The 21482-nt window shown below is 44.1% G+C and overlaps 1 protein-coding gene across 5 annotated transcripts in view; it reads right to left on the reverse strand.

Annotated features, from left to right (window-relative positions):
* The window catches only part of LOC134346402 (excitatory amino acid transporter 1-like), an 82405-nt gene extending 64694 nt beyond the window's left edge, over positions 1-17711 (reverse strand). For 4 of the 5 annotated variants that reach the window (XM_063047773.1, XM_063047770.1, XM_063047771.1 and 1 more), the window contains exons 1-2: positions 17576-17711; positions 13580-13717 (exon numbers count right to left, since the gene is read on the reverse strand). In XM_063047773.1, the coding sequence (XP_062903843.1) occupies positions 13580-13717; positions 17576-17711 (274 nt within the window). The remainder of the gene's footprint in view (positions 1-13579; positions 13718-17575) is intronic. The other variant, XM_063047774.1, reaches the window with a different exon arrangement.
* Positions 17712-21482: the final 3771 nt, after the last annotated feature.

Here is a 21482-nt window from a genome sequence, read left to right on the forward strand (position 1 = left end):
ATATATACAGATCAATACGCACCTAATAGCACATGCTCAGTAATGTGTTACTACGACACAAAATAGTCCCATATTATACAGTAGGCTATATGGCACACTCCTCCCCTTTTATTTTAAAAGTGTATCAACTGTTTTTTTTTAAGGGGCACTACGCTAAACAAATACTGTATGTGTACCTTTAATATACAAATGCCCACCAACTGTTTAATTAGTAACTTAATAATATGAAATTATAACAATGTAATAATAATTATTATTATTATTATAACTGAAGTCTCGGTGGGGGGGCCTCCTCTGCCTCTTCGGGTAACGTCTGCCCTGCAACGTTTGGTTTGGGGGATTAGTCTCCACAGGTACATCAGGTGGGCCCTCAGCACTGATGACAGGCTTATCTGTGGGCGAGGCTGATGTAATCACATCAGGAGTGTTTGATTCTATTTCTGGGGAGTCCGGGCAAGGTATTGTTGTGTTTTTCACCCGAGCATCCAGGATTTGGTCTACATGACGTCTCCATACGTTTTCTCCCACCTGTACTCTATATATCAGTGGCTCGTCTATGGCAGAAATTATACCCGGCTGCCACTTTTCAGTCCGGTAATCCCGTGCAAGAACTGACTGTCCGACACTGAAGCTCCATGTTGACTTAGCATTCAAGTGTTTGAACTGTCTGTTCTCCACATCAAGTTGTACATCTGGTTTGAGAAGATCCATGCGGGACCTCAGGTTCCTGTTCAGAAACATCATCGCTGGAGTCTGGTTAGTGGTTGCATGTACTGCATTACGATAGGCAAGGAGGAAGTTGTCTATCTTGTGTTGCAGTGGTCGATTTTCACTGTCCTTTGCCTTGAGGGCTTTCTTGAATCTCTGTACAAATCTTTCTGCCAAGCCGTTTGTGGATGGATGGTAAGGAGCTGATGTAAAGTGCTTGATTCTATTGTTCTTCACAAAACTTTGGAATTCTTCAGAGACAAATTGTCTGTGCAGATTTGCTCTGGTACGCCATTCCTGGCGAACATGGTCCTCAGCACTGTAATGGTCTTTTCTGGTGTGGTTGTCTTCATTTTCATGACCTCTGGCCATTTGGAATGTGCATCAATGGTGATTAAAAAGATAGGGTCAATGGCCACTCCCACAGATGGAGAGGGGCTTGTGGTGGTGTGTTCTGGATCTTTTGACATCCAGAGCAGTTCTTGGTCAAGTCCTCAATCTGTTTATCAATTCCTGGCCACCACACATAGGCACGGGCAAGACTTTTCATCTTCACGGTACTCAGGTGCCCCTCGTGCAGTTCCTCCAGCACTCTGGTGTGTAGCTGGGGAGGAATCACAACTCATGAGCCACACATTAGTGTTCCCCGACACACTGACAACTGCTCCTTCCTCGCTGAGAAGGCTGGAAACAGCGTGTTACCCCGCGCTGGCCATCCCTTTACCGTGATGTCGTACACTTTTGACAACGTAGGGTCATTGCGTATTTCCCTTTCAATGAGGCTGTTTGTTACTGGTAATTGTTCAACTATTGTGTGAAAGGCCTCTGCTGAACTCATTTGCATAGTTAACTTGGAAGTCGGCAGTGGTAAACGTGACAACCCATCTGCGTCATACCTGTGACCTCCTAGGAAAAGAGACCATCGCTGCACCCTTTGTGCTGTATTCACTGGAACGACTTTTCTTGGATTGAAGATTGACACGAGAGGCTGATGGTCAGTCAACAAAGTAAACTTTTGGCCATATAGATAGTGACAAAATCTCTTGACTCCCCGCACGAGGCTTATGGCCTCTCTGTCAATCTGTGTGTAGTTGCGTTCAGCTGAAGTTAGCGTTCTTGAGGCAAAGGCCTTTCTGAACCATCTGGAAACCTGTACGATAACACAGCTCCTATACCATGAGGCAAGGCATCACAAGCTAGTTGGATTGGTAAGGAGGGGTCAAAGTGCATTAGCACCCCTTCTGAAGTTATGAGTCTTTTAGTTTTTTGAAACACTTTCTCACAGCTCTCAGTCCACTTCCATTGTGTCCCCGTCTGTAATAGCGCATTTAATGGGTGTAGAACTGTGGATAGGTTAGGCAAGAACTTGTGGTAGTAGTTCACTAGTCCAAGATATGCTCTCAGCTGAGACACATTTTCAGGTGGTGGTGCCTTAAGCACCACTTCTATCTTGTCTTGAGACGTGTGTAAGCCATCCTTGTTGATCACACGCCCATAGTATGAAATTTCCTTTTTGAAAAACTCATATTTCTGCCGATTAGCTCTGAGCCCACATTCTCGTCACCCGGTGAGCACTTGTTTTAGGTTAGAAAGATGTTCGTCGTCATCTTTGCCGGTGACAATGATGTCATCCAGGTAACACTGAGTCCCTGGAATCCCCTGCAGGACCTGGTCCATTGCTCTTTGCCAGATTGCAGGAGCTGATGCTATCCCAAACACCCCAACCTGTTGCACTGGTAAAGTCCTTTGTGTGTATTTATTGTCAGGTATTTCTTGGATGCTTCCTCGACTTCCATTTGAAGGTAAGCCTGGGTCAAATCGATTTTTGTGAAATGTTTCCCACCTGAGAGGGAAGCAAAGATGTCCTCAATACGAAGTAGGGGATACTGTACTGTGTGGAGAACTGGGTTAACAGTCACTTTAAACTCACCACATATGAGCACCTTGCTTGGTTTCCTGGTTTTGTGCTGGAGGTTTTCTTTATCACTGGAACAACAGGTGTGGCCCATTCACTCCAATCCATCTTTGACAGGACCCCAGTCTGCTCCAGATTTTTCAGCTCTGCATCTACTGTAGGACGGATTGCTTTTGGCACTGGTCTGGCTTTGTGAAATTTTGGACATGCATTTTCCTCAATCTCAATCCTTGTCTTCATGCCTTGAAGTGTTCCTATTCCTTTCATGAACACTTCCTCAGAGTCAGCAAGTATTTGTGACAGTCTCTCAGATGTAGCCTTGCTGCCCTCCTTTGCTGACACAACTAGTGCCTCGATGGTGTGCCAATCCAACTGGATTTTCCTGAGCCATTCATGTCCCAGCAACAGTGGTCCTCCATTTTTCAGTTCATGGAGGTTCAGCTGCTGTGCTTTGTCTCTGTAGGTCACTGTCACTTTAGTTTTACCTTTGGGACGTACTTTCTGTCCTGTGTAAGTCTTTAGCAGTAGTTTAGTTCGTTTCAGAGGTATGTGTGAAAACAGTCATCTGTAGTCGTGTACAGAGATCACTGTTAAAGCTGAGCCTGTGTTCAACTCCATTTTCAGTCTCACTCCTGCCACTTGTGGATTGATCCATATTACTCTTCGATCATCTGTCTCTTCCACGCTGTGAAGTGGCAGACAAGACAATTCACTTTTGTCTGAGTCATTTTCATCAGAATTGCTTTCTTCCATTTTGTGTACATTGTTGTATTTTCCTTTCTGGGGTTTCTTGTTTCTCTGTATTTTGCCCTTTTCCTGCTGTTTACTAGCTTTGCATACTCTGCCAGTGTGGCCCTGTTTGCCACAGTTTCGTCATTCTTTATCTTTAAACCAACAGTCATCAGGATCATGTGACATGTTCCCACAACGGTAACCAATTGGTTGAATTGGTTAGCAGACAGGAAGCAAAGAGAGGGAATAAACGGGACCTTTTCAGAATGGCAGGCAGTGACTAGTGGGGTACCGCAAGGCTCAGTGCTGGGACCTCAGTTGTTTACAATATATATTAATGACTTGGATGAGGGAATTAAATGCAGCATCTCCAAGTTTGCGGATGACACGAAGCTGGGTTGCAGTGTTAGCTGTGAGGAGGATGCTAAGAGGATGCAGGGTGACTTGGATAGGTTAGGTGAGTGGGCAAATTCATGGCAGATGCAATTTAATGTGGATAAATGTGAAGTTATCCACTTTGGTGGCAAAAACAGGAAAACAGATTATTATCTGAATGGTGGCCGATTAGGAAAAGGGAAGGTGCAACGAGGCCTGGGTGTCATTATACACCAGTCATTGAAAGTGGGCATGCAGGTACAGCAGGCGGTGAAAAAGGCGAATGGTATGCAGGCATTTATAGCAAGAGGATTCGAGTACAGGAGCAGGGAGGTACTACTGCAGTTGTACAAGGCCTTGGTGAGACCACACCTGGAGTATTGTGTGCAGTTTTGGTCCCCTAATCTGAGGAAAGACATCCTTGCCAAAGAGGGAGTACAAAGAAGGTTCACCAGATTGATTCCTGGGATGGCAGGACTATCATATGATGAAAGACTGGATGAACTAGGCTTACACTCGTTGGAATTTAGAAGATTGAGGGGGGATCTTATTGAACTGTATAAAATCCTAAAGGGATTGGACAGGCTAGATGCAGGAAGATTGTTCCCGATGTTGGGGAAGTCCAGAACGAGGGGTCACAGTTTGAGGATAAAGGGGAAGCCTTTTAGGACCGAGATTAGGAAAAACTTCTTCACACAGAGAGTGGTGAATCTGTGGAATTCTCTGCCACAGGAAACAGTTGAGGCCAGTTCATTGGCTATATTTAAGAGGGAGTTAGATATGGCCCTTGTGGCTAAAGGAATCGGGGGTATGGAGGGAAGGCTGGTACAGGGTTCTGAGTTGGATGATCAGCCATGATCATACTGAATGGCAGTGCAGGCTCGAAGGGCCAAATGGCCTACTCCTGCACCTATTTTCTATGTTTCTATTAATAAAAACGCTGAAGACTGGAGCTAAGTTAACAGGGGCTTTTACTTACGGAACCCGAACTGAACACATATATACAGATCAATACGCACCTAATAGCGCATGCTCAATAACGTGTTACTACGACATAAAATAGTCCTATATTATACAGTAGGCTATATGGTACAAGCAGGACTAATAATCACTTCAACTTTTTCTAAACATCTGTAGAAAGTCTCTATTTTAATGATTAGTTTTTTTTTCCTTGTTAATATTTAAGGCATTCTCTGCCATTTTAAAATTCTGTCCATTCTTCTGACCTGAATAATTCTACATCTTTTCTTTCAGTTCAATACAAACTTCCTTTTCTCAGTTATCAATGCATGGTGGCCCCTCACCTTGCAACCTCAAGACTCCTCTTCATAATCTGTCTGCATATCCACAAATCAATCCTTTAACCTAGTTTGCAGATAATTTTAGTTCGGTCGCTTTCTATTCCTATGTTTCCCTTACTTAATGTCATGAACTAGTCTTGGACCATTCTTCTCCCCCTCAGACTGAATATAAAATGCATTCATGTTCTGATCATTCCCATATGTGGGGGTGCCTTTGTGATGGGGTCAGTAATTAATCTAATCTCCTTACACAATACCAAGTACAGCCTGCCGTGCTAATGGACAGTGGGATTACATCAAAAGCCCTAAAGAAGCCCACGAGGACCACATCAACAACACCAGTCACCCCTTGAAAAATTCTATCAAATTAGTTAGCGTGGATCTTTCCTTCACAAGTCCATTAATGATCCCTTATCCTTCCCTTTCTCTCCCAGCACATATTAATCCTTCCTGTCAGGACATTTTTTCCAAAAATTTCCCTTCCGCTGATCTGTAATTGCCTCTTTTATCCCCTTTGTTCTTTTTTTTTTCCCCCAAGTGCATCTGTGTTGTTTCTCTCCAGATTTGTTTTGACCCATTCTGACTTTCATCCCTTGCCCCTGTTGCTTAGTTTAAAATCCTCCTTCCTTCCTGTGAAGACAGGTCCAGGGGATTCAGCTATCAAATATTCCCACTTTCCCCAATGCCAGGCCAATCCTTGAGCCACACATTCAGTTCCTTATTCATATTTGCCCTCTGCCATTGCCCATAGGGATCAGGTAATAATGCTGAGGTTTAGTCACATAATTACTCTCTACAGAGAACCCCTGTGTCTATGTAGTACAGCTCTCTCCGAGATCTCCTCCAGCCTGAGGCGGATGTCTCAGACCTTGGTACCATTCAGGACTGTTCTGTTGCTGCAGAAACCAATGTCAGTCCTCTTCTCTACTCTGTCCCCTCCAACCACTATATCTTGTTTCCTACCTCACTCATACAGATAAGCTGGAAAACCCACAGTCCTTAGATTTTCAATGAACCTCATAGTTAACTGTGTTTTTTTAAAAGCTGACCGAGAGGATTGATGAGAGCAGGGCAGTTGATGTTGTCTACATAGACTTCAGCAAGGCTTTTGCCAAAATCCCACAGGTCCAGAGGGTTAGAACATTAGAACATGAAATTAGAACATTAGTACATCAGAAAGTTTGTGACAAGAACAGGCCATTCGACCCACTAAAGTTTGCCAAATTCCTATTCACAGAGTGTGTTGAAATAACTAACAAGTTTAGATTTGAAAATCTCCAAGGTACTACTCTCAACTACACAACTAGGTAGTTTGTTCTGTGTGTCCACAACTTGCTGTGTAAAGAAATGCTTCCTGATGTTCGTCTGAAATCTCCCCTTAACCAGTCTCCACCAATGGCCCCGTGTCCTTGATGGATTAATTTTGAAATAGCAGCTGGCATCCACCTCACTTGTATCCTTATTGATTTGAACACTTCTATCATGTCTCCTCTCATTCTACGTCTACTTAGGCTAAAAAGATTTAATTCTTACTATCTTTCTTCATAGCTCATACCCTGCAGACCTGGAATGAGTCTTGTTGCCCTTCTCTAGACTCCCCAGTGCCTTCACATCCCTCACACAATATGGAGACCAGAATTGTACACAGTGTTTAAGGTGTGGCCTTACAGCCCATTGTACAGCTCAAGGAGAACGTCTCTAGATTTGAACTCCACTGAGCGCATTATACAGCCCAGCATTCTCTTAGCCTTCCTAATCGCTTCTGTGCGTTGCCTAGCTGTTGATAGTGACGAGTCTACCAGGATGCCCCAATCCTCCTCATACGGTGCACTTTCTAACTCAAGCCCCCCACTGTATATTTATATCTAAATTTCTATTCCCCATGTGTAATACTTTACATTCACTTACACCAAATTTCATCTGCCATTTATCTGCCACATCTGGATTTTGTTTAGATCTAACTGTAACATTCGGGCAGCAGAATCGGTATCAGCCCAGCCCCCTAATTTTGTGTTGTCGGCAAACTTTACTAGCATATTTGTTATGTTTATCCAATCATTAATGTAAATTAAAAACAGCAGTGGCCCCAAAACTGATCCCTGCAGAACCCCATTTTTAACATCTTTTAGGTGTGAACGTGATCCTCTCACCATAACTCATTGTTTTCTGTTTTTGAGCCAATTCTGTACCCATTCATACACCATACCCCAAATCCCTGCCTCCTGTAATTTGATTATTAACCTCTTGCGGGGTACCTTGTCAAAAGCTTTCTGAAAGTCTATGTGTATGCTATCAACTGCTCGACTGTTATCTTAAATTTTCGTTGCCTCTTCATAGAACTCCAACATTAGTAAAACGTGATTTCCCCTTCCTGAACCCACGCTGGCTTTCTGCTAACATGCCTGTTCTTATCCCTGCTTTCCCATCTCAATCTTTATTACTGCTTTCAGTATCTGGCCTGTAATGCACGTTAAGGTTACTGGTCCATAGTTATCAGGGTCAGTGCGGTCACCCTTCTAATATACTGGGACAACGTTAGCCCATTTCCAGTCCTCAGGGATTTCACCAGTCTTCAATGACTTTTGAAAAATACATGTTAGAGGTTTGTATATATAATCACTGACCTTTTTAAGTACCCTTGGACATGTGTTGTCTGGCCCTGGAGATTTATTAACTTTCAGCTGAAGCAGGACCTCACTTTCTAAGATCTCTAAATCCTTTAAAACAACCTTACTTTTCTGTACACTTACTGGCGTAGTACTAACACATTTGCAGGTGAATACTTCAGCAAAGTATGTGTTAAGAGTATCTGCTATGTCCTTTACTGCATAATTTATCACCCCACTATTATTCCTAATACGTTTAACTTCCTCTGTGACTTTTCTTTTACTACTAAAGTATTTAAAAAATCTCTGAGGGATAGCCAACTGGACACAAAACTTTCCAGTTGTGGAACATAAAATAGTATAGCACATGATTGGCACTTTGGCCCTCTACAGGGTTCCCCAGTTAGTTTTCCACCAGGGCCAAATTATGTCAAGCATGCCAAGCCAAGGGCCAAAACGTCCAGGGTTTTTTTCACTGCGCTAGAAAGTTGTTTTATGGACAGATGTTGTTGTTGCTGCTATTACCATTATTATTATTAGTAGTAGTAGTACTAGTAGTAGTAGTAGGGTTGCCAACTGTCCCGTATTAGCCAGGGCATCAGCTAAATTGGTTTGTCCCATACGGAACCGCCCTTGTCCTGTATTTCCCCTGCTAAGGTAGAGCGTTCCCATGAAACCGTTCATAAGCCGAAATGGTGTAAAGCACAGAAGCAATTACCATTAATTTATATGGGAAAAATTTTTGAGCGTTCCCAGACCCAAAAAATAACCTACCAAATCATACCAGTAACACATAAAACCTAAAATAACACTAACATATAGTAAAAGCAGGAATGATATGATAAATACACAGTCTACACAAAGTAGAAATAATGTATATACAGTGTATTAGAATCAGGAAGATTAAGCCAAGACCGATTTGTAGAAAAAAATCAGCACGTACACGCATGCGCACACAGGTGCCCGCGCAATGCTTCATGGTCATGGTAGTCTTTCTCGGGGTAAACACAAGTGTCCCGTATTTGACTGCTACTTTTGTCCCTTATTTGGGAGTGAGAAAGTTGGCAACCCTAAGTAGTACTAGTAGTAGTGGTAGTAGTAGTAATAATTTAGGCCTGGGATTCTCAAATGCATTCTTGAAACAAAATAAGTCCAAAACCAACCATTTAGTTATGACTCTAGCTATCACAACTGTCAGCTGTCACATTGAGAACTCATCTGGGACTTAAAATACATGCATGCGTGCACGCACGCACACACACACACATACACACACACACTGTAAACGTGGTAGTCTTCACCACTTCTCTTCCACACAGAGTTTTAGTAGTACTGCCTTTTCCACTGTTTCTGTTCTCTCATTTAAGCTATTTGTTCTTTTTTAATTAAACTATGTAGATTAGATTAGATTATGAGGACACTCAGTCCTCTTTTATTGTCATTTAGTAATGCATGCATTAAGAAATGATACAATGTTCCTCCAGAATGATATCACAGAAACACAAGACTAACCAAGACTGAAACACTGACAAAAACCACATAATTATAACATACAGTTACAACAGTGCAAAGCAATACTGTAATTTGATAAAGAACAGACCATGGGCACGGTAAAAAAAGTCTCAAAGTCTCTCGGAAGTCCCATCATCTCATGCAGACAGTAGAAGGAAGAAAAACTCTCCCTGCCATGAGCTTCCAGCGCCGCAAACTTGCCGATGCAGCATTTGAAGTACGAAGTGTAGCTATAAATGAAATTATCAGTATTATAGTTGTTGTAATATTATTATTACACCATAATAAGATTGACAAATGGACAAAAATAAATTAATTCACTCACCAATCAGTGAGAGAAGTGACAGTGACGGGATGAGGCAACCCTTCTGATGGCGGGCCTGTATTCTGTTGTGGCAATCCGGAGGCACTGGCCAAGATGTGCATTGGAGAGTCTGTTTCTGTCCTGGTTCTTGATTGAGTTCATTGAAGAAAACGGTGACTCACATGTGTACGTGTAGGGCAACAGTGTGAGTAGGAGCATTGCAATAGCTCTCGTGTTTTTGTATTGACCTCGGGGAACCACGTTGATCCAAAAGCCACTCACCCCAACATCCTTGTGTTGTGCTTGAGGAAATCAGGTGTTCCCATTTCCAAGACATCCATCTGAACAGTTGCTTCACCTATGGAAGGCACCAGCCTTTTGGCCTCTGCAGCCTACTGGCCGTCAGCCAAAACGGAGAACGGCTGTCTCAGGAAGAGGAGGATGTCACCTGAGAGTTTAGGGGAGCTTTCAAATCGTTCCCTGAAGTTTTCTGCCAGGCTAGTCACGAAATCCTTCATCACTGGATCCACCCACATTTCGTTCTACTCGCAATGCTCCCGCAGACGTGGAAAGTGCAACTTTGTCCCGTGAATCTCTCTCTCCAAAAGGTTCAGCTTTGACCGGAAAGCTTTAAGCCCCTCATACATGTCCGCAACAGTGTGGTTGTTGCCTTGTAATTGCAGATTAGTTGTCCGCTGTCTAGTCGAGGACAGTAGGTCACGCGCACTACGGGGGCGTAGGTCAAGTGTACGGTGTGGGATGAGGTTAAAATAAATTAGAGCACCGTGCGCTTTATTTACATGTTAAGACAGGTGTGTTCACGTAAGTGCCAATGGGTCGGCGCGGTCCAGACATTTGGTTCCTGCGGTCCGCCTGTTGGGGTTGTCTGGCCCACAATATCTGTACTGAGCATATAAGTTTTTCAGTTGTTTTTCAGACTGGAGGCCTGTGACCAGTGGTGTGCCTGGGATTGATACCACCTACCCTGTTGTTTGTCATCTCTATTAATGATTTGGATGAGAATGATTAGTCAGTTTGCTGATGACACTAAAATTCTTTGTGTGCACCAGTTTATTCTTTTGCCATATCTATCTTAAAGCTAATGGAATGTCACTGATCCCAAAGCCTCTCCAACCCAGCCTGTTCGCCTAACAGCAAATCAAATGTCCCTTTTCTCCGAGGGCCATCTACATATTATTTGAGAAAACTTTCCCGTAGACATAAGTAGACAAGTTCATTCATTATTTCTTTTTTGAAGGAGAGGCAGTGGATGTCATTTACTTGAATTTTCAGAAGACATTTGCTAATGTGCCACACATGAGGCTACTTAACGAGATAGAATCCCATGGCGTTACAGGAAAGATACTGGCATGGACAGAGGAATGGCTGACAGGCAGGAGGCAGCGAGGGGGAAAAGGGGGTCTTTTCTGGTCTGTTCCTGGTGTTCCTTGGGGTCAGTATTTTTCACATTGTTTGTTAGTGATTTCGATGATGGAATTGATGGCTTTGTGGCAAATTTTACGGGTGATATGAAGGTAAGTGGAGGGGTAGGTAGTGCTGAGGAAGCAATGCGATTGCAGCAGGACAGACAAATTGGAAGAATGGGCAAAAAAGTAGCAGATGGAGTACATTGTTGGGAAATGTATGATGATACATTCTGGTAAAAGGAACAACAGTATAGACTATTATCTAAAGGGGGAGAAAATTCAAACATCAGAGGTGCAAAGGGACTTAACCGCCCTCGTGCAAGACTTCCAGAAGGCTAATTTACAGGTTGACTCTGTGGTAAAGAAGGCAATGGTGCCATTTATTTCAAGAGGAATAGAATATAAAAAGGAGATAAGCAAGGACGGGTAACCCTTGGTAATTTAAAGTAGGTACATGTACAGTACAGCATTGTGGGCCAAAGGGCCTGTATTGTGCTGTAGGTTTTCTATGTTCTAGGTTCTATAATGCTGAGCCTTTATAAGACACTAGTCAGGCCACACTTAAGAATATTGTCAACAGTTTTGGACCCCATATCTCAGAAAGGATGTGTTGTTTTTGGAGAGAGTCCAGAGGAGGTTCATGAGGATGATTCCTGGAATGAAGGGGTTAACATATGAGTAGTATTTGGCAGCTTTGGGTCTGTACTCACTGTAATTTTGAAGAGTGCAGGGGGATCGTACTGAATCCTACTGAATGTTGAAAGGACTAGATAAGGTGGATGTGGAGAGGACTTTTCCTCTGGTGGGGGTGTCCAGAACTAAAGGGCACAGCCTTAAAATTGAGGGGAGATCTTTTAGGAGAGATAAGGAAGAATCTTTTTAGCCAGAGAGTAGTAAATCTGTGGAATGCTCTGCCACAGACTGCAGTGGAGGCCAAGTGCTTGGGTATATTTAAGGCAGAAGTTGATTGTTTCCTGATCAGTCAGGGCAAGGGATATGTGAGAAGGCAGGTGTATGGGGATGAGTGGGATCTGGGAACAGCCATGATGGAATAGTGGAACAGACTCGATGGGCTGATTGGCCTAATTCTGCTCCTATGTCTTATAGCCTTATGGTAAGTGCAGTGTTAGGAAGTATTTAGAGGGCTATGGGCCAAATGTGAACACAGCTGGCATGGACAAGTTGGCCTGATGGGTCTGTTACCATGCTGTATGGTTCTCTGGTTCCATCACATCCCAACACCTTGGCTGGATCTTACAGAGAGCCAGTACAAACCTCTTTCCACATTGTCAACATTCCGAGAAATTCATTCAGCAACCGATCAGAATCAGAATCAGGTTTACTATCACCGTCATGCATCGTGAGATTTGTTAACTTAGCAGCAGTAGTTCAATGCAATAGATAATATAGGAGAAAAAATAATCAATCAATTACTGTATACGTATATTGAATAGATCAAAAATTGTGCAAAAACGGAAATATACATTAAAAAAGCGAGGTAGTGAAGGTTCAATGTCCCGTGATGTATACAGACAGTTCATTCAGCAACTGATGAGGTGTACACACAATTCATTCACAACTGATGAGGTATACACAGCAACTGATGAGGTATACACACAGTTCATTTACATCTTGCTAAATGCACATAATTCATTCATAAGTCACCAAATACGTACACACATTTCATTCAACAGTTGACCAAATTTGGGCAATTTATTCACCGATCATGTGTTATCTGCAGTTCATTGGGCAAGTCACTGAATACAAGCACATTTTATTCTCCAGTTACTTAATAAAAGCACTGCATTTACATGTCATCAATCTTCACACATGTAGAAACAGTGAAGAAATAGATGCAGGAGTGGGCCATTTGGCCCTCAAGCCTTGAAGTGTAAAACACTTGCCCCTCTGATCCCCTTAAAACTCCTTCCTCTCACAAGTGAATGCCCTACCCTTATCAGCATCCTTTATAAATACCTCTCATCCTCCTCCACTCCTATCCAGTCTTTCCCCATAACTGAAGTCCTGCAATCATGGTGAACTTTCTCTGCGCTCTCCCTAGCTAATCACATGCATCCTATTGCACAATGACCAGAAGTGCTCACAGTTCTCCAAAGGGTGACTAACCAGTATTTTGTAAGGTTGCAACATAATCTTAACTTCTATATTTCTGTGCCCTGACCTGTGAAAGCAAGCATGCCATAGATCTTCACCATCATATATCGCATGGTCCACAGGCAACTTTTAAGGAACTATGGACTTGCTTCTCTGTTCATCAACACTCCTTAGTGTCCTACTTTTTACAATATATGCTGTTCCTGTGTTTCAAGGGATTGAATTGTTTTATCAGGAATGAATTCCATCTGCCCGCACTTTGCCTGACTTTCCATTTGATCCATACCTTGCAGTAGCCTCAGACAAACTTCCTCAGTATCCACAGTACTATGAACTTGGTATCAACCAATACCAACTGTTTTATAACGTCTGCCACGATATTGCTGCTCTAATCTTCTATACCCCAGTTGATGAAGGAAAGTATCATTTGTGCTTTCTTCGCCAACTTACCAGCTGTACATTGTGTGTGTCCCACCATTAGAAATAAGCACAAGGAGCTGATTTTGACCACCTCAGCGCGGACATAGAGAAGATCGCCAAGCAGGTCACTCTGAAGCCGGCTGCAACGTAAGCGGTGCCCATACCTGTGACCAAGCTGGAAATGATGAGGGGCATCACCATCATCTGTAATATGCGCATCAGCAGTTCTCCCGGGAAGGAGAAGTACTTCACCTGGCGGAAGCTCATCTGATATTTCCTGAGACAGAAGCCGAGTATGACACCTGCGGAGAGGGAACCAGTGAGACAGCACCCTTCATCCAGGCAGAGAGCAACAAATGGGCGTCATCTGAGAGGGGACCAGTGAGACAGCACCCTTCATCCAGGCAGAGAGCAACAAATGGGCGTCATCTGAGAGGGAACCAGTGAGACAGCACCCTTCATCCAGGCAGAGAGCAACAAATGGGCGTCATCTGAGAGGGAACCAGTGAGACAGCACCCCTCATCCAGGCAGAGAGCAACAAATGGGCGTCATCTGAGAGGGAACCAGTGAGACAGCACCCTTCATCCAGGCAGAGAGCAACAAATGGGCGTCATCTGAGAGGGAACCAGTGAGACAGCACCCTTCATCCAGGCAGAGAGCAACAAATGGGCATCATCTGAGAGGGAACCAGTGAGACAGCACCCCTCATCCAGGCAGAGAGCAACAAATGGGTGTCATCTGAATACAGTGGTGTGGCGAGACAGAAGTATTGTAACGGCAGGATGACACAACCGTGGCTGACAAAGGAAGTCACTTCCAACATAAAAGCAAAGGGCATATAATAGAGCAAAAATTAGTGGGAAGTTAGAGGATTGTAAGGCTTTTAGAAGTGAAAAATAATAGCAGCATGAAAATAATATCAAAGAGGATACCGTAAGAACATAAGACCATAAGATATAGGAGCAGAATTAGGCCATTTGTTCCATCGTCTGCTCCGCCATTTCATCATGGCTGATCTAATTTTCCTCTCAGCTCAAATCTCCTGCGGACTTCCAGTATCCCTTCATACCCTGACCAATGAAGAATCTATCAACCTCTGCCTTAAATATATATAAAGACTTGGCCTCCACAGCTGCCTGTGGCAAAGAATTCCATAGATTCGCCACTCTCTGGCTGAAGAAACTCCTCCTCATCTTCATTCTAAAAGGACACCCCTCTATTCTGTGGCTGCGTTCTCTGGTCGTAGACTCTCCCATCATATGAACCACCCTTTCCACATACACTCTATCAAGGCCCTTCACCATTCAATAGGTTTCAATGAGGTCACCCCTCATTCATCCAAATTCAAGTGAATACAGGCCCAGGGCCATCAATCGCTCTTCATTTGACAAGCCATTTTCATAATCCTCCTTTGAACCCTCTCCAATTTCAGCACATCCTTTCTAAGAAAGGGATCCAAAACTGCTCACAATACTCCAAGTGAGGCCTCACCAGTGCTTTATAAAATCTCAGCATTACATCCTTGCTTTTATATTCTAGTCCTCTTGAAATGAATGCTAACATTGCACTAGCCTTCCTCGCCACAGACTCAACCTGAAAATGAGCCTTTAGGGAATCCTGCACAAAGACTCCCAAGCACCTAAGTTTTTTGTATTTTGTCTCTATTTAGAAAATAGTTAACCCTTACATTTCTTCTGCCAACGTGTATGACCATACACTTTACAACAGTGCATTCCATCTGCCGTTTCTCCTAATGAGTCTAAGTCCTTCTGTAGCCTCTCAAAATTACCGACTCGTCCACCGATCTTCATATCGTCTGAAAAATTTTCAACAAAACTATCAATTCCATAATCCAAATCATTGACATATAATGTAAGAAGAATTGGTCCCGACACAGCCCCCTATAGAACACCACTAATCACCAGCAGCCAGTCTGAAAAAGCTCCCTTTATTCCCAATCTTTGCCTCCTGCCAATCAGTCACTGCTTTATCCATGCTGTAATCTTTCCTGTAATACCATAGGCTCATAGCTTGTTAAGCAGCCTCATGCGTGACACCTTGTCAAAGCCCTTCTGAAAATCCAAGTACACAACATCAACAGATTCTCCTTTGTCTATCCTGCTTGTTATTTCCTCAAAGAATTGCAACAGATTTGTCAAGCAAGATTTTCCCTTGAGGAAACCATGCTGACCACGGCCTATTTTATCTTGTGCCTCCAAGTCCCCTGAGATTTCATCCTCTATAATCGACTCTAACATCTTCCCAACCACTGAAGTCAGATTAACACAACACACATCAAAGTTGCTGGTGAACGCAGCAGGCCAGGCAGCATCTCGAGGAAGAGGTACAGTCGACGTTTTGGGCCGAGACCCTTCGTCAGGACTAACTGAAAGAAGAACTAGTAAGAGATTTACTAGCACCTCTTTCAGTTAGTCCTGACGCAGGGTCTCGGCCTGAAACGTCGACTGTACCTCTTCCTAGAGATGCTGCCTGGCCTGCTGCACTCACCAGCAACTTTGATGTGTGTTGCTTGAATTTCCAGCACCTGCAGAATTCTTCGTGTTTGCGAAGTCAGATTAACTCTCCTTTCTTCTGCCTTCTTGCAGAGTGGAGTGACATTTACAATTTTCCAGTTTTCCGGAACCATTCCAGAATTTAGTGATTCTGGAAGGATCATTACTAATGTCTCCACATTCTCTTTGCCCACCTCTTTCAGAACTCTTGGGTGTACATCATCTAGTACAGGTGACTTATTTTTTCAGATATATAAGAGCAAACAAGAGGCAAGAGTAGATATCGGACTGCTGGAAAATGACGCTAGAGAGGTAGTAATCGGGTACAAGGAGACAGCAGATGAAACTAAGGAGTATTTTCTATCAGCCTTCACCGTGGAAGACACTAGCAGTATGCCAGAAATTTGAGAGTGTCAGGGAACAGAAGTGAGAGCAGTTGCTTGATGAGAGAGTGGGACAGTGGGATTAGTGTGTGACTGATACAGGGTGTGGGGAGGGAGTGGGACAGTGGGATTAGTGTGTGACTGTCACAGGGCTGTGGGGAGAGAGTGGGACAGTGGGATTAGCGTGTGACTGACACAGGGTGTGGGACAGTGGGATTAGTGTGTAACTGACACAGAGTGTGGGGCAGTGGGATTAATGTGTGACTGACACAGGGCTGTGGGAAGAAAGTGGGGCAGTGGGATTAGTGTGTGACTGATACAGGGCTGTGGGGAGAGAGTGGGACAATGGGATTAGCGTGTGACTGCCACAGGGTGTAGGGCAGTAGGATTAGTGTGTGACTGACACAGGGCTGTGGGGAAAGAGTGGGATTAGTGTGTGGCTGACACAGGGTGTGGGGCAGTGGGATTAGTGTGTGACTGACAGGGCTATGGGAAGAGAGTGGGATTAATGTGTGTCTGACAGGGTGTGGGGCAGTGGGATTAGTGTGTAACTGACACAGAGTGTGGGGCAGTGGGATTAATGTGTGACTGACACAGGGCTGTGGGGAGAGAGTGGGGCAGTGGGATTAGTGTGTGACTGATACAGGGCTGTGGGGAGAGAGTGGGACAGTGGGATTACTGTGTGACTGATACAGGGCTGTGGGGAGAGAGTGGGACAGTGGGATTAGTGTGTGACTGACACAGGGTGTGGGGCAGTGGGATTAGTGTGTGATTGACACAGGGCTGTGGGGAGAGAGTGGGACAGTGGGATTAGTGTGTGACTGACACAGGGTGTGGGGCAGTGGAATTAGTGTGTGACTGACAGGGTGTGGGGCAGTGGGATTAGTGTATGACTGACATAGGGTGTGGGGCAGTGGGATTAGTGTGTGACTGACATAGGGTGTGGGGCAGTGGGATTAGTGTGTGACTGACAGGGTGTGGGGCAGTGGGATTAGTGTATGACTGACATAGGGTGTGGGGCAGTGGGATTAGTGTGTGACTGACACAGGGTGTGGGGCAGTGGGATTAGTGTGTGACTGACACAGGGCTGAGTGGGGAGAGAGTGGGACAGTGGGATTAGTGTGGGGATTTATGAAGAACTCTAAAGATAGATGGAAATGAAGCTTCAGGATTGGAAGAAGGTGGATTTGAATATTCTGAGACATGTCCTAGCACAAGTAAACTGAGTGAAGCTACTTATCTTTAGATGTCACCATTACTAACCGGCAATAACAGCCACCACAGTGAACAGCACAAACACGTTGTTCTTTCCAAATTTCTTCACATCGTCACTGGTAATCCTCCGAATCCGTGACTTGGTTAAGGTGCGTTTCTGGATGCCTTGCTGGATTCGTTCCATTGCATTGATGGCCAATACCCCTTCTGTTTGTTTTACAGTTAGCTTCTCAATGAGACTTGACAACGAACTCCTCACTTAGTGCAGCAAGTATTGGTGCAGACCGCAAAGGATAAATGCCTGTCAGTTAACCAGAGAAAGGCACTATATCAATGTACAGTTGACACCGTATGTGAGCAGCCTCAGCTGCAGAAGATGCTTTCCACACTGGTGGCAGCGCATCGGATTTGGGCCGTGTAGTTTTTAGCAAGACCCTGCATGGCATGAAGTTCAGGAAGAGCCCATGGAATACAAGAGAGGTTGGGAAATTGCATCCAAAATTCGCAGTGTGGCAAGAAGCAAAGCAAAATGGTGGCTGGGTCTTTTGCAGAGTTTTCCCATGGAAGGAGACAGCAAAGACTGATTACTGGAATAGCAGGGATTGACGTGGGGAATGTGGTTGGAAATACCTTTACTGTAGAAGAAAGAGAGATGATCTAATGGAAGGGTTGATGTTGGGAGCTTTGATGTTTGTGAGGTATGTTAACTATTTGGATGTGAATAAGGGAGGTATAATTAGCATGTCTGCAGGTGACATGAAACTGATGGTTGTGTGGAGATGAAGGTTGTCTAAAGATGCACCAGGATATAATTCAGCAGAAGAAATGGGCAGTGCGTTGGAAAACAGAATTTAATCCTGACAAGTGCAAGGTGATGCATTTTGAGAGGTACACAAAAGTACAAGTGTGTTGATCAGAGGGGCCCTGGAATTCAGTAATGGTGAGGTACTGGGGTGTGTTCATCACAGCACTCCAGTGGCTTCTGTCCCTTTTTAACTGTTGCCTAAGATCATTAAAGATACCTAAAAAGTGGAGAAGAGCCAAAGTTGTTGCTCTCCTAAAACCCAATAAAGACCCCAACATTCCTAAAAACTACAGACCAATTTTTTTGCTCCGCACCCTCTATAAACTCTACGAGAGACTCATACTGAAAAGAATATCTCCCTTAGTCGAAGATCTTCTAACACCAGACCAAGCCGGGTTCAGGCCAGGCCGCTCTTGCTGCGGTCAAGTCCTGAACTTAACCCAGTATATTGAGGATGGCTTTGAAATGCGACAAATTACAGGGGCAGTATTCGTTGACTTAACAGCAGCATACGACACTGTGAATCACAGAGGCCTTCTACTGAAAGTATCTAAAATGTTAAAGAATGAAGCCACAATAAGAAGCCTCCTAGAAAATCATAGATTTTATGTAGAAATCAATGGAATTAAGACCAGGTGGCGTCCACAAAAGAACTGACTACCACAGGGATCAGTCCTGGCACCTCTACTATTTAATGTCTACACGAACAACCAACCAACCTTTCCTAACACACGCAGGTTTATCTATGCAGACGACTTATGCATAGCAACACAAGCTAACTCCTTCCAAGAAGTTGAAGTACTACTTACAGCAGTCCTCGAAGCAATGAAGCAGTATTCTGAGAAATGGTCTCTGAACCCAAATCCATCAAAAACTGGAGTGTGTGCATTCCACCTGAGGAATCGAGAAGCGGCTTGGAAACTCAAGATCTTCTGGTGTGGGAAGGAGCTCGAACACCATCGGACTCCAATTTACCTGGTGTGACACTGGATAGGACGCTCTCATTTGCCACCCACATCTAAAAACTCCGAGGGAAAGTTGGCTCTCGCAATTCTCTCTTGAAAAAATTAGCAGGCACGAAATGGGGAGCTAATGCTCACACACCTAGATCAACTGCCCTGCAGAATACTGTGCACCTGTGTGGGGCAGATCAGCCCATGCGAAGAAAATAGACCCATTGCTTAACGAAGCCTGCTAAATAATCACGGGCACACTGCACCCCACACCCACTAACATCATTTACAGACTTGCAGGCATTGCTCCCCCAGAGATCCGAAGACACACTACAACAAAAATTGAAAAAGGTAAACAGAACTCGGATCCACGGCACCCACTACATCATCATGTACCAGTTTCCAACCGCCTAAAATCGAGGAAAAGCTTTGCTACAGTGGAGGAACTACCGCACAGAACATCCCCCCCAAACACACAGGATTGACCTCTGGCAACAAACAGAAGCCAGAACCCCACCAAACAATACAGTGCAAGACCCCACAGAAACGTTGCCAGACGGGGCACTGCTTGACAGACGGAAGTGGTGCACTCTCAACAGAGCGAGAGCGGGAGTTTGTAGGATGGGAGACAATACGGTGAAGTGGGGTTAAAGACCAGCAAATCCTGCGAGTGTGGCAAAAGGGTGCAGAACATTGAACACGTTCTGCGCAATTGCCCACTCTCACCTGATTTAGCTGATACTGACCTGCTCAAGATCAACTCAAACAACACTAGAGTGGCTGGCTGTCTGGTGTGACAAGCTATGATGATGATCAGAGGGGCCTTGGGATAAAGTCGAGCACTGAAAGTGGCAACACAGGTAGAGAGGTTGATGAAGATGGCTTCTGGATGCTAGCCTCATCAGCTGTGGCACATTATACAAAAAATTGATGCCATGTTACAAATTTGTAAAACATTGGTTAGGTCACAATTGGAGTATTGATTACCATAGGAAAGATGTGATTGTGTTGATGAGAGTACAGAGGTGATTCAGTGGGATATCACCTGAATTAGAGAGTAACATTTTGAAGGGAAGATCTGAAATGCTGGCTTTGTGTCCTGCAGTGAATGAACAATGCAGCGCTAGACTGAACTGAACTGAAGTAAGCTGAACATTCCTACACAGTTTTAAAGACTCTGTGGTTTAATGTTTAATGTTTAGTATCCTGTGTGTAAGTTGTTCGATTTTTTGCCATAGGTGCAATTTATTCTGTTTTTCGCATGTTGGGTATTTGATGTTTTAACATCTCAAGACATAGGAACAGAATTAGGCCATTTGGCCCATCGAGTCTGCTCCGCCATTTCATCATGGCTGATTAAAATTTCCTCTCAGCCCCAATTTCCTGCCTTCTGCTCGTATCCCTTCATGCCCTGACCAATCAAGAATCTACCAACCTCTGCTTTAAATATACATAAAGACTTGCCTGTGGCAAACAATTCCACAAATTCATGAGTCTCTAGCTAAAGAAATTCCTCCTCATCTCTGCTGTAAAAGGACACCCCTCTATTCTGGGGGAGGAATGTCCCCCCCTTCCCCCTCTATTCTGAGGCTGTGTCCTCTAGGCTTAGATTCTCTCACCATAGGAAACATCCTCTCCATATCTACTCTATCAAGGCCTTTCACCATGTGATAGGTTTCAATGATGTCAGCCCTCCTTCTTCTGAATTCTAGTGAATGACCACACTCATCCTGACCCTGTGCTCCATCAGCCTTTGCTTTGACCAATCTTCTAATCTGTCTCAGTCCTTCTGCAGCCTCTCTACATCCTCAAAACTACCTTCCCCTCCATCTATCTTCATATCATCTGCAAACTTTTCAACAAATGCATCAATTTCATCATCCAAATCATTGACATATCACATGAAAAGAAATGGTCCCAACACAGTCCCATGTGGAACACCACTAGTCACTGCTGGCCAGTCAGAGAAGGCTCCCTTTATTCCTACTCTTTGCCTCCTAACAATCAGCCGTTCCTTTATCCATGCTAGAATCTATCCTGTAATACCATGGGCTTGTAACTTGTTAAGCAGCCTCGTGTTTGCACCTTGTCAAAGGCCTTCTGAAAATCCAAATAGACAACATCAACCAATTCTCCTTTGTCTATCCTGCTTGTTATTTCTTCAAAGAATTCCAACAGATTTGTCTAGCAAGATTTC

The sequence above is a fragment of the Mobula hypostoma genome, chromosome 5 (assembly GCF_963921235.1).
Source record: "Mobula hypostoma chromosome 5, sMobHyp1.1, whole genome shotgun sequence".
Classification (NCBI taxonomy): Eukaryota; Metazoa; Chordata; class Chondrichthyes; order Myliobatiformes; family Myliobatidae; genus Mobula; species Mobula hypostoma.